Below are 16,826 nucleotides of genomic sequence, written 5' to 3' on the forward strand. Positions count from 1 at the left end.
TGCCTACAAGGGAAGTGCCATGACTGCTATATTATCTCTCAACATCCGGGGTTTGGGAACACCCTCAAAGTTCCTGGCTCTTAGGCAATTATTTCACTCTGTTCATCCCTGTGTTATTTTATTACAAGAAACCATGCATTCGGTTTCTAATGTTGTTGTTTATTTCCGGAAAATGTTCCCGCATTGGTATATTTCTGCCACAACCCTTGTTGGTCTATCAGGTGGGCTTGTGGTCATATGGGATCCGCTCTGGGTGGGGGGAAAAAATTCTCATGCTCGGCTGGCATTCTGATTGAGGCTTACTTTCGTGGGCAACCAGAATGTATACATATTCTGAACCTATATGGTCCATATAGGAACAGGACAACCTTTTGGAAGGAACTGTTCGACTCTGGTATTATGAACCTGGCTTCACTGATTGTCGCGGGGGACTTTAATTGTACAATCGGTATGGATGAAGTGTGGGGGAGGACTGCCAAAGGAGATCCTATTGCGGGAATGATTCGTGAGGCTATCATAGAACATAATTTCATTGATATATGTCCACAATCGATCCTCCCTACATGGGATAATGGCAGGAAAGGGGAGGCATATATTGTGAAAAGGCTGGATCGATTCATCCTACATGAGACCTTGATGGATCGCCTGGGTAATGTAAATTCGGAGGTCATTAGTAATTTTCTTTCAGACCATCGGCCTATTGTATTGCATTGGCGGGCGGGGATCCACAGGTATGGTATGCCATTCAAATTCAATCATACTTGGCTCAAAGACCTTGAGTTTAATGATTTTGTAAGCAAGATATGGACCTGGCCTATTCAACAGGTGGCTTCCCCAATGGAACACATATTGGCTAAGTTGGATATTCTCAGGCGGAATGTAAAGAAATGGCAAAGACAAAAAACAATGGCTCAACAGAAGGACCTTAAGGAGATCGAACTGGAACTGGAATCTCTCCTTCCTCGGATGTCCTCGCACTCACTACATGAGGATATCAGGACTCGTATTCATGCTCTTGAAAGCAAGAAAAAGGATATCCTGTCTACTATTGAAGAAATTCTGGCATCCCTAGCATTTTATGATTATAGACCTATATCGCTCTGTAATCTTATTTATAAGATTATATCCAAAATTATTGTTGTTTGTATGCGGGGGATTTTGTCAAAGTTTATATCGCCAGAACAATTTGGGTTTTTACCAGATCGGCAAATTCATGATGTTGTTGCCATAGCACAGGAGTGCATGCACTCTATTCACACAAAGCATATCAATGCCGACATTATGAAAGTGGATCTACAGAAAGCGTATGACCGTGTTGATTGGGGATATTTGAGAATGGTTTTGTTTAAAATTGGTCTGCAACCCAGTGGTGTAAATTGGGTCATGGCTTGCGTATTGAACATCAATTATGCAGTTATTATAAATGGCCTTCCCACTCATTTCTTTCGGGCCGGTCGTGGACTGCGTCAGGGCTGCTCATTATCTCCCTTACTGTTCATACTAGTCATGGATGGATTGAGCTTGCAAATCAAGAAAGCGGTGGCGGATGGTCATATACAAGCTTTGGAAATGGGTATGAACATCAAAATCTCTCACAGTCTTTTTGTTGATGACGTTCTTATAATGGCAATGTTAAATCGGTTTACTTGGCTGTACCTATTTCATATATTTAACAAATTTGCTATTGTATCTGGACTAAGTATGAATCTACATAAATCCATAGTATATCATGATGCTGGTGACTTGGAGGTGATTGAATATATCAGAAATATTTTTGGTATTGAAGCAGAACAAATGTTGCCTGGTATGCAATATCTTGGTTACCGGATTAAACCAAACTGTTACAGAAACTCCGATTGGCAATGGTTGGTTGATCATTTCTTCAAGAGGGTAGCTGGATGGGAATTTCGTTGTCTGTCTCTGGGGGGCCGTGTGATCCTCACACGGGCTGTGCTCGCTCAACTTGGGGTATACTAGGCTCATTTATATCAGATTCCAATGGCTATACTAAAAAGCATCAATCGTATCATTGCTAACTTCATATGGTCGGGTTGTAATGATAGCCATAAAATTCACTTGGCCAAAATGACTCATATTGCCCGACCAAGAAACAAGGGGGGATGGGGCATTATGGATCTGAATCTCTTTGGTATCTCACTTTGGGTGAAATCACTCTGGCGTGCCATTTTTGGCTCTGGCTTATGGAGTATGGTGATCAAACAGAAGTATATGAAAAATCGAGATTTCATATATTGGTTCCGCAGTCAAAGCATTGGTTTACCAAGTGGATCGACCATTTGGAACAACATGCACAAGGTGTCTTATATTTTCTTACAACATTTGGTTTGGAGTATGGGATCGGGGCATTCCATAATCATTGGACTGGACAAGTTTCTGGGTGCTGGTCAGGATTGTTGTCTTCCTGACAATTTATTGCATTTTCTATATGATAATGGTATTTTCTTATGGAACCAATTGATCAGCTATTGGAAGGATAGATATCCCATATGGAAAACCGCAAATGAACTGGGGATGGCTGATAACCTAGCACTGGAATGGAAACATGTTTGTGAGGCTCTTAAAGCTTTGGGAATATGCCGAGAAGATCAACGTGATAAAATGGTATGGGCAGGGAAAATGAAGGATGGCAACATATGTGTTGCTGATGTTTATGCTATTTTGTGTGATGGAAATGATATCAATATGGAGGATCCCATCCTCAAGGCTCTCTGGAGTAACCATATTCCTATTAAAATTATCTGTTTTGCATGGCTGGTATATCAAAACAAGAATCTTACCTGGGAGAATCTTCAAAGGCGAAATTGTCATGGCCCCAGTTATTGTACTATTTGCAAAAAAGATGTGGAGGACAATGAACATATATTTCTCAAATGCCAAAAGGTGCAACAGGTATGGAAAAAATTAGCAAAATATTTTGGATTTACATATCTATTTCACCATAATATTGCAGATTGTATGGGGTGGTGGAGTAAACAAAAAATAACTTGGCAGGCCATCCCTCTATTTCTTTTCTGGTCCATTTGGAAATGGAGAAATATGTATATTTTTTAGAATAGGTCAGAGGACTTTGAGCTGATGCATGAAAAAATTATTTCTTTACATGCTTTATATCCTTCACAAGATGGTATCCCAAAAGATAAGGTTGATAGGAGCCATGGTCCCCACAAGGAACTTCCATTTGCTTGTTTTGATGGTGCTGCTCAAAATAGCATATGTGGTTGCGGTTTTTGGATAAACATATCAAAGGATTTACAATATAAGGCTCATTGGAATGTTGGCCTGGGTACAAACAACAAGGCCGAGGCTATGGCATTATGGGGAATGTTGTGGTTAATAAATTTCCTTAGTATTCTGGAGATCCATATATATGGGGACTCGAAGATCATCCTGGATCATGTCAAAGGGAAGGCACAAATTAAAAAACAAGAATTGCATGGCTGGTTAAGGAGAATACAAGGTCTTTGGAATCAACTGGGGTAGCCCACAATCTGCCATATTGGAAGAGAATATAATCAGATTGCTGATGAGCTATCAAAAAATGGTCTTCATGGTCCAATGGGTGAAGTGCAGATGGATATTATTATGGAGGACAAGAGGATCGGCTCAGTGGAATATACATTTCCTGGATAACACTGTATATGATATTTTTCCTTTTTTGTATAACAGTTTTGTTTTTTTGTATGCAACAGGTATTGACATATGGTGGAAACACAAAACATTATATATTATCCCCAAAATGGGTCAATATGGTTTTTATATCAGCTTACAATGGAAGTTAGCTGCTTCAAAATAACTTTTTTCATATATGTTTATTACTTCCAGGTAGTATTTATCAGTTCCTCCATTAAGACTGTATATGACTATCCATTGTTTTATATGTGGTACCAGTTATTATGCCATAAGGCGTTCCCTCTGAAATCAACTCTCCTCCCATGCCACTTGTGTTGTTGTGAGTCATTGATTTAGGTGTTAGACGATAGAAATGGTCTCTGCCATCCGATTAAAAACTGGTATTATTCGGTTACCATTCTCTAACAAAATTTTCTTCTTACCCAACCTTCCTCTAAATCCAGGCACTAATAGTGCTTTTGTAGGTTCTTCCGATCTAAGCATTTTTTCTTACCCCACCTTCCTCTAAATCCAGGCACTGACAGTTCTTCTGCAGGTTCTTCCAAGCTAGGCATTACAATTTTCTTTGAAAGTATTGTATGCGGGACTTTATGAAGCAGAGGAGGAGCCATCACTTCCGAGCTAGGCATTACAGTTTGCTTTGAAAGTATTGTATGGGACTTTATGAAGCAAAAGAGGAGCCATCGCCCAACGTCTGGAGTGGGGATACCAATCCTAGGCCTCTCCCTTGGCTTACAGGAGTGGAAACCTTGCTCACCTGTTGTCTCGGCAATGCTCCTTCGTGGCCTCATCCAACAATGTTCTTCGGTTCTCTGTCTCTGTTGTTTCACCAGTTTCTTCGCTATGGATTATAATCGGGTATGTATTGACCAACGTGTTATTCTTGTTCATGAATAGGAATTCATTCAGACATTTCTTACCTTTCTTTGGCCACTGTCACGATGGTTCGCAGATTTGATCTTTAATTGAATGATGTTGATATATACTTAAGTTTCCAGGGAAATTATAGATACATATCTGAATTTATTCATCTTAATTTCTACTCCTCCATGGATCACCAGGTGGAGACTCCTTACAACATCAATTACTTTGCAAAAGATTCAAATTCTCTATGGAGATCTGTAGTTTGCAATTTATGTTTCTTTTTCCCCACAAACATTTGATGAAGTTGTGTGTTCTCGGGTGAGTGAAAGAGTCTTTCATGTGGTACTTTTTTGCAGGATGGAGTAGGCCAAGCAAGGTGGCCACTTGGGCTTAAGACACTGAAATTGAGGGTACACATAATGGATCCCATGAGAGGTGGAGAAATTGGTTCAATGAGGATGTCCATCCCCAGTTTTATTCAGTTTCTTCATCGGATTTTGATATAGAGTTAATTTGACAAGATAAATTTTGGATTTTTCTATGAATACACATTTGGCACTTTTAGGTTTAATTTGCCTGCAAAATGTTTGAATTCTAGAGAGAAATTGACTGGCATCTAAATTAGGGTTTTGGCAGTGCGGACACAGGAAGGGTTCACTTATGGGCACTGCCATGGGTAAAGTGGCAGTCGCCATGTGCCGGCAATTGACATGGACGATGCTAGGAGAGGCATAGAATTTCAAGAGAACCGCGACAAAGCTACCCTCTGCAGAGTTATGATTTGGATCTTAGCCATCTAGATCCTTGTGTATTGATAAGTCTAAGGGCTATTTTGATTTTCGTTGGGAAGGCTTTATCTGTCATTCAGTGCATGTAGAGAAGCATTAATGAAATTTTATTGGTAATACCCCTTAGAGCCAGGGTGATTTAAAGAGTTTCTTGGGTCACTAGTATTGCTGGGACCAAAATATTTTCTGCTCAATCTTCAAGACCATTTAACTGCAAATCTTAGCTAAATGACACTGAAATTTATCTAACCATGACACCGTGTGGGATGTGGTCTTTTTTAGGGTCAACATTTATGGCGTGGACCCTTTTTCCTATATAGTTTAAATGCATATATTTTGTGGTGTCCAAGATCTAATTCATTAATTTTATGCTTAAAATCCAAGTAGGTGCAAGTCCAGACATTGTAAGTATTGTTCTAACAACTTTTTTTTTTGGTCTGGGCTGATAGTAGTATTCTTTATCATTCTTCCCTAATAAAAGCACCACACTTGGAAACCCCATTGGTATCCGGTCCAATCGTAGAACACGTCATGCCAACAACAGTGTTGAGCTTGGTGTACTTATGTGATCATAGGTCACATCTCATGCATTTACTTCCAAGAGTGCTTTTACAGCTATGCCTGGTATGTAGGATGTTAACTGCCACTATTTTACTAAAGATATTTTGTTATTGGAACAGTCGTGTTGTTGGGCGATTTAGTTGTCTGCTAAATCCCTGTCATTTAATTTATCAATCCGGGGAATCGTAAACTTAGAAGCAAACCAATATATATGAAACCTTAGATGAAACAGGTGTAAGAAGTGTGTTTAGAATGGAAATGCATATTACAAATCTAAACTATCAGATCTATTCTATGAAAGCATAAAAATAATGTCTGATCAATGGAATTATTCTACTTTAGAAGATAGAGAAGAGTCTCTTGTTCAAGAGTCATGGTTGTCCTTCTACCATCTTTCTATAATAACATTGCCAAACACCTAAGAAAGCAGGAAAGAAAGCATGTAAATGAAAGCAAGTAAATATTGTTTTCAGTTCAGTTCTTAATGGAGAAGAGTCTCCTAACTTAGGAGGACTTGATTTCTCTAGATACTGAAAGGGAATCAATATTCACATAAATGTAATCTAGGAAATCATAAGAGAAAGTAAATCTTATTTCAATTTAATCTAGCTCATGGAGAAGAGACTCCTAACTTAGGAGTTCCTGGTTTTCCTTCTCACATCAAAACTAGCTATTGAAAGGAGATCAACCTTCACACAACAAAACATGGCCACAACATGAATTCATACTAAAATTATCTACAAGTATTTACAAGAAAGAAATAAGATGAACATTAGAATTGAAATTAGTATATTCACAACATTATTCTACAACAAAGTGTACTTATCTCAGTATGGGGATCCTTCAATTCCTCAATGAGCACACATGAACAATTATCACACCTTAAGAATCAAACAACACTCATAACTCATGATTTGGAGAAAATGGTATTATTCATGTTGAATGAACAAAAATCTAATGCTAATGAATAACTGATAATTGTTTTCTCTCCCTCCTCCTCCTTTATTACATGATTTGGAGGATGCTCCTCTTATTTATACATGAATTAGGGATATCTACTCAATAAATGTAGATCCCTTAAATATCTACTAGACCCACACTTGTCTCAACTTATCCCTAAATACTAGATACAAATCCCATGACACATCAAAATCTTCATGATCTTTCTCCTTGGAATATGGTCCACCTCTTGAGTTGAAATTCGAATTTGATCTTGGGAGGCCACATAAGGGTGCCTTAGAAGCTTCCAAATGATCTACACATGTCATCAAACTCAAGCCACTTTTAGGTATAAGCAAATACATGTTATTTCTCTAACTTTTAATCATAAATTCACTCTAAATACATGAAATTAATAACTTTGGAAAATGAGAATATAAACTCATATTGTAATGGAAATATAGGGTTATGTAATGATAATATGGTGAAATGAGATGACAAAATGAGGATAAAAGGTGAAAATGGAGTGAAAATTAAGGTTAATTTGGAGGCCCAACACGTGTTATTCAAATTAGGCTTACTTTTGAGCTTTGTGATGCTGGAACATGTAGGCTTTGGTTTATTTTGTTTTATGATTTGGCTTTGGGTGCCATGAGATAGCCTCTGCATCTTAGTATATGCTACACCGAAGTCTTTTTACTTGTTTATATTTTGAATGTTCTAGCCTTGCTACATGTTTTTGTTATGTTTGCCTTGGCTATTTTTATCTTGGCATTTTTTGGATTGTTATAAGTCTAAATACTGGAAATTTATTTTTGGAATACGTTTGGCATTTTTGGGATTATTATAGGTCTATATATACTGGAAATTTATCTTTGGGATACGTTTTTGTTTTAGAGATATATATTGTATTTTGAGCCGAACATACAGTTCAAAACAATTTCATCTATGAATTATATGGATTATGTAAACTGGTTTACATACATGTGCCAATGAGTCATGAGGACACAGGAGTTGCAAAGGAGCTGGTACAAGCCCTCTACCTTAAGGTGATGGAGGCAACACCTCTCCTTCTCACAATGACTACACTTGGACTTGGCCTTCTCCTTCTCCTCCCCCATTTCTCTCCACACTTACATCTCTTCCATCCTGTTCTTTGGTTCTCTGTCTCTGTTGTTTCACCAGTTTCTTCGCTATTGATTTTTTCTTTAAACTAATAATCCCAAGTCTCTCACGTTGGAGTAATTCCTTAGTTTTATAAATTTCAAAGTGGACAACCTCTCCAATGGAGGAAGCTCCTTCACATATTGACTGCCATCCAATTCTAGCCTTTCCAGCTGTTGAAAGTCACACATCCATTTGGGCAATTTCACTCCAATGTAATCATCCAATAGAAGACTCTGCAACTTCTTCATCTTTTGCATCTAATCGAGAAGATTGTACTTAAGATTATTCTTGTTTAAGTGATGCAAATATTAATGCCTCATTTCTGGTCAATTTAACATTATGGTTGCTAATGCATCAAATTTTGAAAATAAGACTAAACGGAGCTCTATAAGATTTGTGAGATCCTTCAGAGCCACAACATTTGTGGGATCATTCAAAGCTTTTTCCGTACCCATACTCAAATGTAGTCTTTTGAATGAAGTGAGTTTAAACATCTCACTTGGCAATGATGTTAAGACTTTGCAGTTTGAAAGATCCAAGAGTTGAAGCCTTGAAAGACTGCATATAGCTGGAGGCAATTCCTTGATGTTAGTAGAATTCAATATGAGAAATTCAAGCAATGTGAGTTGAGTGACCGATGTTGGCAGTGACTCCATTTGGGTATGAGAGAGATCAAGAACCCTCAAAGCATTGAGCTTGATTAGAAAGTTATCTGGAATAGGATAAATTAATGGATTTTCAGATAAGATTAAACTCTTGTAGAGTTGAGGCTTTTGTGATCCATATCAAGTTTACAAAAGATTTTTCGGCGAAGATCACATGAAATATCACCAGCTTGGGGCACATGAAATCTTCTAGCAGTTTTTTAATTTGATAGTTGAATAGTGATATTCTTTCGCAAAGACAGTGTAACATGTTGATCTTTCTCATTATGCAGAAATCCTGCTATCATGTTTCTTCTCTTCACAGGCTCTCTTAGGCTCCCACTAGGATCAGTATATGCTCACTACATCCAGGGAGGCTTAGACCAGGCTTGTAGTGCGAGATTTTCTTTATTGCAGTATATATGTCACCAGTTCCAAGGACTCTTACACTTTTTGTGGAACAGTGTGCTTGAAGTTGTATGGTATTGTGTATGTGAATGGTGTACAAGGATTTTTTGGGTTTGAACGTCATTTTATTTTTCAATTGAAGAGAGTGTGCTAAGCAAGTTTAAGAAGGGAGTTTAAGTGGGTTGGTTGAGGGGTGAGTTCTCAGTGGCATCAAGAAAAGAGAAGAGAAAATATAATGCTTCATCTTATGCCTAATTACCCATTAGATTCATCACCCACTAGAGGTTGGCCAGAAGACAAGCACAGGTTTTACAATGCTCCTGGGATCTTAATAGGTTTCAATCCAAAGGGGTCTTCAGATTCAGAGGGGGCCAAAATCCCAATCTCTCCATTGGATTTGAAGACCTTTTCTGGAGTTGGGATCACTTATTGGCTTGAAAACAACTTTGGTTCCCAGTTGAGTTCTCACAAGCAACAAAGCAAGACAATACCGATTGCTTCTCCCCATGGATTTACATAATCCACCCATCAAATAGGAATGGAGCATTCAGGTAGCTATACTTGTGTTATATCCCGTGATTCAAATTCGAGCACAAACAACATGCATACTCATTGCGGCATAGAGTGTGAAATTGTGCAATACCATGTTCAAAAGCAAGATGGATATGAAATATGGGATGTCGCATGGCCATCTCAGAGCTATTCAAATGCTCCAGCGTTTCCCGTTGCCCATTTTCTCAGGGATTATTATCTTTACAAACGACAATTGAACCATGGAAAAGACATCTACATGTACAGGGCTGTTATAATGATCACATGATTGCTTTAAACCTCTAAAACTGATTGAATTGATTAAAATTTCCCATTCTTAAGAGTTAGCCTCATTCTCTATTTGATGATTATTGTAGGGGTGACATGGAATTTTGCAGCGAGGAATGCCGCTACCAATTGATTTTGATGGATGATGAAATATCATTAATGACATATTTTGATGGGTGAACAAATGGAAGCATTTTCTACTTCTCTATCTTCATTGAGTGCTACTTCATAAGATCAGAGGCATGAGATTTGTCCATCATCAATGGGGAAAAATGAGGTGTTCCAATGTATGTGTTTTTTGCATCAGAGTAGCTATCGAAAAATACACTGCTATATATGATATAAAAATGTATCTCTGTTTTATTTAGAGGAAAAGGGATTGAATGGAGTAGGTTTTTCTAAGTCATATTAATATGAAGAGAGTTTTTTGATCCAATTTTCAAGTTTCAAATGCAAGAATAAGCTAATTGAATTTTTATTTCCAATCCTTCAGATTATTCCTTTGGTAGGAGAACCATTTTAAACAAATTCTTATTTTATCTCCAAGAATATGTTTAAAATCGCTACTTCATTTGAATTTAATGAAGTTCTTTTCCCTTCGAGTGAATGCTATTTCTATGGATCTTTATCCTATCATTGTTACTTCACACAACCACTATTATAACTACAGATGCTTAGTATATTTCCAGATTGGATACAAAGGACTTTTACGTGGATTTCAACCTTTATATACAAATTCTGTCAATCTACAGTCAGAGTTATGCATTACACTGAAATTGTATGTCAGATAAGAAGCAACTTTGTTTCTATGGTAGCAATTGCAGGCATGGTAATGTGCCAAAGTTACTCAAGTTTTTCCTATGCTTTACTAGAAGGGATTTTTGTTCATAAGCGTCATTTTTCATGTTGCAGGTACTTTTCCAGATTTTACAGATGATGAAAATGGACTCCCTTCACCCAATTTGGTCTATGGTGAAAAGGCTTATAAGGTATTTGAAGTGAAAACCTCTGATTAGGAGGAAGTGACTAGCCTCTCTACAAGAAGATCTCTAGTTTACCAGGATTGGAAAACGAGCACAACCACACTTATCTCTTCATGGATTATTTTGATTTGAATGTTTTTTGTTTCATAACTGCTCTAGCTAGTTTTAGCTTGGCAATGTATTTTAACTATTATAATAGTCTAGCTATGGCTCTGGTCGAAGCCAACGATTATGTTGTAACTATATATTCTACCCTAGCTCTTGGGGTAGCTCCATAAGGTCATTGGACTTTATTATACCTATGTGCTTTGTAAAATATTGAGTACTTTCAATATTAAGGATATGTAAGGTTTTATTTGTCATCACTTGTGTTTATAATAAGCTTTGTGATTTAACCTATTTAGAATGAAAGAAGCTAGCTGATGGGCATGCCAACTCAATCATTGCCCTCTTCTTTTATTCAAATTTTCATCTAGGATATAGATATATTTCTGCATTATTTCATTTTCATGGTGTGGTGTGCTAATCAACCTTAAAGCTTTCATATATCAATGGTTTTGGGATCATAGAATTTAGTATATGCCTGAGTGGAGTGCATATGGATCTAGAGAATACGAGGATTAAAACCATGGTATCTCACTTCTTTTAAGGGTTGATTCATGAATCGATTTTAGCAAACTTTAAATCAATAATAGTTTGATAATGAATATCGATTACTCTGTTTTCTATAAGTTCGTTATGACTTCTTTATTGTGTATGAATGATTTGAAGAGGGATGTGGTCCTGGAGTAGTAACCTGTAGCTTTTATTTGGGAAATTATTGAACTATTTGTTGAACCATTGCAACTACATGGTCTGTGTGTATCAATACTTTGAGATTGATCTATTTCTCTTGTGAAATCTTGGAGACGTAGTATATTTTTCAAGAGTTTTCTTATCTATTACACTTTATAAAATTGATATTATCACATTATTTTACTTGTTTTGTTATTACAATGATTAATTTTCTCTTAGCCACAATCTACTTTGATATTATATCCCATCTTAGCAACACTTTGCTGGTTTTTGCAATACTTTTTAAGAAAATAACTCTTTGTTATCACACAGTTACCTTTTTCCTCATGTTTTTTCCCATGGAAAATTTCCTTTACCATGCTCTTTTCCAAAGTAGCTTATTATACTTAAAAATTTATACCATCTCAACATGGAGCATACTACTAATTCCATGGTTCCAAACCACTTTTATATGGTTTCATGCAATTTAATATTGTCCAATGAATCTCCAAAAAATGCATTCAGAACATGGTTAGAAGATAATTAGTACATAAAATACTCTATGTTCTATTTTCACAATTTTAATTATTGAATTTGTAGATATCTGTTTTGAGAACACCCATGGATATATTCTCTTTGCACCCATATATTAAGCCTTATAGATATTTACTATTCTCATTTATCCATAAATAATTTTGTTATTAAAAAAACTACATACCTTCTTGGCTAACCTTGAATATCAGTAAATCCAAGCATTTTGGACAACTAATTCTTGAATGTTCATTGTTTCCTTATTTTTGCATCAGTAAGAATATATTATTTTTTTTCTTTGTTGAATTCTTAATGTCATTGTTGACTGTCAAATGTAGATATTCTCAAAGTTGTTTAGGAGGAAATTGATTTCATAAGATATTCTCAAAGTTGTTTAGGAGGAAATTGATTTCATAATCACTATTGTTATTATCCTAGCTTGGTTGTGTTAGAATGCAAAAAAATGATTCTAGATAATTTAGGTATGAAGGATTTTAATGACATTATAAATTTAGATGGTTTCAGAGTAAATGTAATCTTTGTATCTTGTGTTAGAAGAGGAGAGAAAATGTATGTTTGTATCTTGTGCTAGAAGAGGAGAGAAAATGTATAACTCGTACTATATTTACCTTTTTACTTGTCCAACAGATCTTATAAGGTCTCACAAAGCACATTGATTTTTAATTTTGGTCTTGTTTCACTATTGGCTTTGGACAGGAATGTTGTTTATAAGGAGCAAGCAAGGTTGAATCAGATTGCTTGCAATGCCCTTATCTCGAATTTATGCTGTAAAATTTATGCTTTACCACGTTTCCTTTACAACATGTAGTGCAATTGCTAATTTTACCCTTCTTATAGGAATAACTGGATTATCTCTTAATATTTATGTGGAATATTATGTACATGATCCATATGATTAATATATAGCTTTTTCATGCTGAAAAAATAATCTATACCCAAATTATGAAATAGTCTCATATTTGGCGACCATTCCCCAAAGTGGAAAGGGGTTATGGAGCTAAAACTTTGACATCTTTCATCATAGGCGAAGAGTAAAGTCATGAGAGAAAAATAAGAAATAATGTATTTTTCTTTTCCTAGACTTGGGTTGACGTTGACAACTAATGGACGGAGTTTGATGAGACAAGTTGTGTGTCAAAACTAACCAAGGTAAATGGGTTCCCTATCTCCCTTCTGATTTAATTCGACATTCTGACCATGCGTTCTTTTATTTTTCTTTTCATCTAATTTAAAATTTAATATTCTGAACCTGCTTTTGTATTCTAGTTTTTTTGGGAAGCTCTGCTAAATTTAGGTTGATGGATGGTATTTTTGTAAAAACAATAATATTCAAGGTTAGATGTTATTTTGAATGTTAATGAAAAACAATAATATTTAATGTAAAAAGATGTTGTGTGTGATGTTTTTATATTAAGTTTATATGTTAAATTTATTCCAATAAAATTTAAGTCAGTAATTTAATAAAGACTAAATTTTACATTTACATCTTATATATTATCTTCTATTTACTTCTTTCATTTCTAGTTATATTTTTCTTTAATTTTTTAAATTTGTTATTCATTTATTTTTAAATTACTATTTTAATTAATAATAACGATAATATTTTTAAGCTAAATAAAATTAAATATTTATATGATTTTTTAGATTTAAAAATAATAAAAAATAAAATTATTAATTATTTAATTTTATATTATTTTTAATTTAAAAATAGTGAAAAATAAAATTATGCTTTATTTATTTTTATATTATTCTTAGATTTAAAAGAAAAAATTATTACTTATTTAATTTTATATTATTTTTAACTTTAAAAATAATGAAAATAAAAATAAAAATATTTTATTTTTATTATATTCTTTATAACATTGTTTGTTTAAATTCCCAAACCTGGTGTATTTTTAAATTTCTAATTAATCTGCTGTAAGAATAAATAGTGTAAATGTTATTGGAAAAAAAAAGGGTAAATTAAATTAAACATTTATATCTTCTTTTAGATTTAAAAATAATAAAAAACAAAATTATTAATTATTTAATTTTATATTATTTTTTAGATTTAAAAATAATAAAACTAAAATTATTAATTATTTGATTTTATATTATTTTTAAATTTAAAAATAATGAAAAATAAAACTATACCTTATCTATTTTTATATTATTCTGAGATTTAAAATTAAGAAAAATAAATTATTACTTATTTAATTTTTATATTATTTTTAAATTTAAAAATAATAAAAATATTAATTTTTTTTATAAATTACATATTTAAATGTAAATTAATTGAAAATAAGGTGTTCTTTCAATATATTCTTTATAATATTATTAGTTTAAATTTCCAAAACGGGTGTATTTTTAAATTTTTAATTAATTTGGTGTAAAAATAAAAAATGTAAATGTTATTGAAAAAAGAGAGTAAATTAATTGGTGATAGGATACATTGTTAAAATACTCTTTGTGACCACCCGGATGCGGGTGAAATAAATGGGATTTAATCATTATTGGACAGACGGACGAGCTTGGCACTACCAAATGCAGACCAGCACGACATTCCAGAAATCCGTTTGGTTCATGAGAGTGACGATCCAGAAGTAAGGTGCTGGCTATTATAACCATGGCGTGCCGGGCTATCCTATCCATTGCAAGCGTTCCACCTTCTTGTCTATGGCCGAAGCTGGATGTAGGTTTGTGGGGCAGGCTGGTCTCTGAAAACAAAGGTAAATTCTTTGTGTGCATTCCGTTCTCTGTTTATCTCAGGCTTGGGATAGTTGTGTGTTTCGATAGCAGATTTGTCTCTAGAATCATTGGTCAGCTCTCATACGCCCCTGCCATTTATCCTGCGCCGCTCTCCCCGCACTCTCTAGCCTGTTGTCTTTGTCTAAAGTCGTTTCCTGTGATGTATCACTACTCTCTTGAATTTGCCTCTGATTTCCTGTGTGGTATAACTACTCTCTTGTATCTGCCTCTCCTTAATCCCCTCACCATGGTACGCCATAGTTTGAGAAGCCGTTTCGGGGGGAGTCATGGAGGGCGTGGCAGACCACAGGCAGCCCGCTCTGTGCATCTTGCTCGCAGACCCTCTCCATATCATGGGTTTCAGACCAATCATTTTACTTTTCAAAGCAATCTTAATAGGCCTGTAATCACTGCCAATATCACTATTCTCTTCTCTGAAGAAGAATCTCCGCCTCCAATTAGGGTGCGTATGATGTCTGAGCCTCCTCAGGGGGCTTTCAGAGAGGTCGGCAGTCAGAGCAACTTGCAGGTAATGGCTGGGGAAAGCCTAGAGAAAGGTAAAGGGGAGAGGCTTGAAAGGAGCGACTCTCCCAGCGCCTCTCTGCCTCTAGATGCCGCTGATCAGAGAAAGGTGGAAGATAATGATAGTGACTCGCGTCCCCTGTTGAGGCACCTAGGCAACGAAAATGTTGGATATGATGATGAATGGGAGGATACTGCTTGCCCGGTGGTGGAGGAGCCTCGGAATGAGGACGCAGCAACTTGAGGCCATCTGGGCCCACTCCATTTCGGTTTTGCGGATGACTAATATGAACAAGTTCAGGCGGTTATGGATGCAGTTTTGGTTCGGCCTCTTCAGACAGGCGGTCTTACTCCTCTCCATGATATGCGGCAATGTCAAGATCTTCTGGAATTTTGAGCAATGTCTTGGTCTAGCTCTCTGGTCATGCGCTCTAGACAGACGGTTATATCATCTCTTCTTCATGTTATCTCGGTTAATTCCTGATGTCTATATCTGCACTCATGCTTATGTAACTGGTTCTCCTTCACATAGGACAGTTTTTGATGTTCTGAGTGCTCTCGGATGATGATTCCCGAGGCCTCGACCCCTTGTATTTTTACTTTATTTTACAGTTAATAGAATTAGCGTTTACCGACCAAAAAAAAAAAATACTCTTTGTGACATTCTTGATTTAAACTTCTAATTAAATTTGTTCACTATTTTAAAAACTATATTACTATATCAAAACTAAAAACCATACAACTATATCAAAAATAATAACTATGTCATATCTACAACTAGATTTTAAAATTCCTTAATTACAATTTTGAACTTTTTCTTTCACATATACCCCAATTGCCAATTAAAATGCCCTGTAAACTTCTTTAATTATAAATATTAAATATATATTTAAAATTTAATATAAAAAATATTAAATTATTTAAAATTTGTGATTATTTATATTATTAAAAAAAATTATCCACTAATAACTTTCAATCTTAAAACTCAAATTCTTATTCACCCTTACTAATGTATCTTATTTCTTATCCACCGACATGTAATGTTTCTTATTTCTTATCCACCCTTATGATATAATAGGCTCTCTTATTTTCATTAATGTGTTAAGTCTTTAACCATTAAACTTATATACTTAAAATAATGTACAATAAATACATAATCAAAAGTCTCAATCCACTGTCAAAAATGACCGATCAATCAAGAGACTCAATCCACTGTTAAAATAATTATATCGTTCAACATTGTATCTCGTAATAAGACTTTCGCTACAAGTACGATAATAAAGAGTGACGTAAATTAAAATAAGGTATGAGAGTAAGATTCTGAGAAGTTTCGTTGTAGTAACCTAGATTACACGCACTCTCACGAGGTTAACGGATTATAAATTTCCCAAATTGTTTCATGACTATCCAACACTCATCTCATATGG

At 35.2% G+C, this 16,826-nt stretch overlaps 1 protein-coding gene across 1 annotated transcript; it reads left to right on the forward strand.

Moving 5' to 3' along the window:
• The first annotated feature begins 237 nt into the window (after positions 1-237).
• LOC149139601 (uncharacterized) lies at positions 238-1,977 on the forward strand. The gene has a single exon (XM_089450776.1). It carries the CDS (start codon positions 238-240, stop codon positions 1,975-1,977), a length of 1,740 nt encoding a protein of 579 aa, XP_089306902.1.
• The last annotated feature ends 14,849 nt before the right edge of the window (positions 1,978-16,826 follow it).

This window comes from Pinus tabuliformis, chromosome X (assembly GCF_031772625.1).
Source record: "Pinus tabuliformis cultivar Carrire ecotype Pingquan chromosome X, CPIR1, whole genome shotgun sequence".
Taxonomy (NCBI): domain Eukaryota; kingdom Viridiplantae; phylum Streptophyta; class Pinopsida; order Pinales; family Pinaceae; genus Pinus; species Pinus tabuliformis.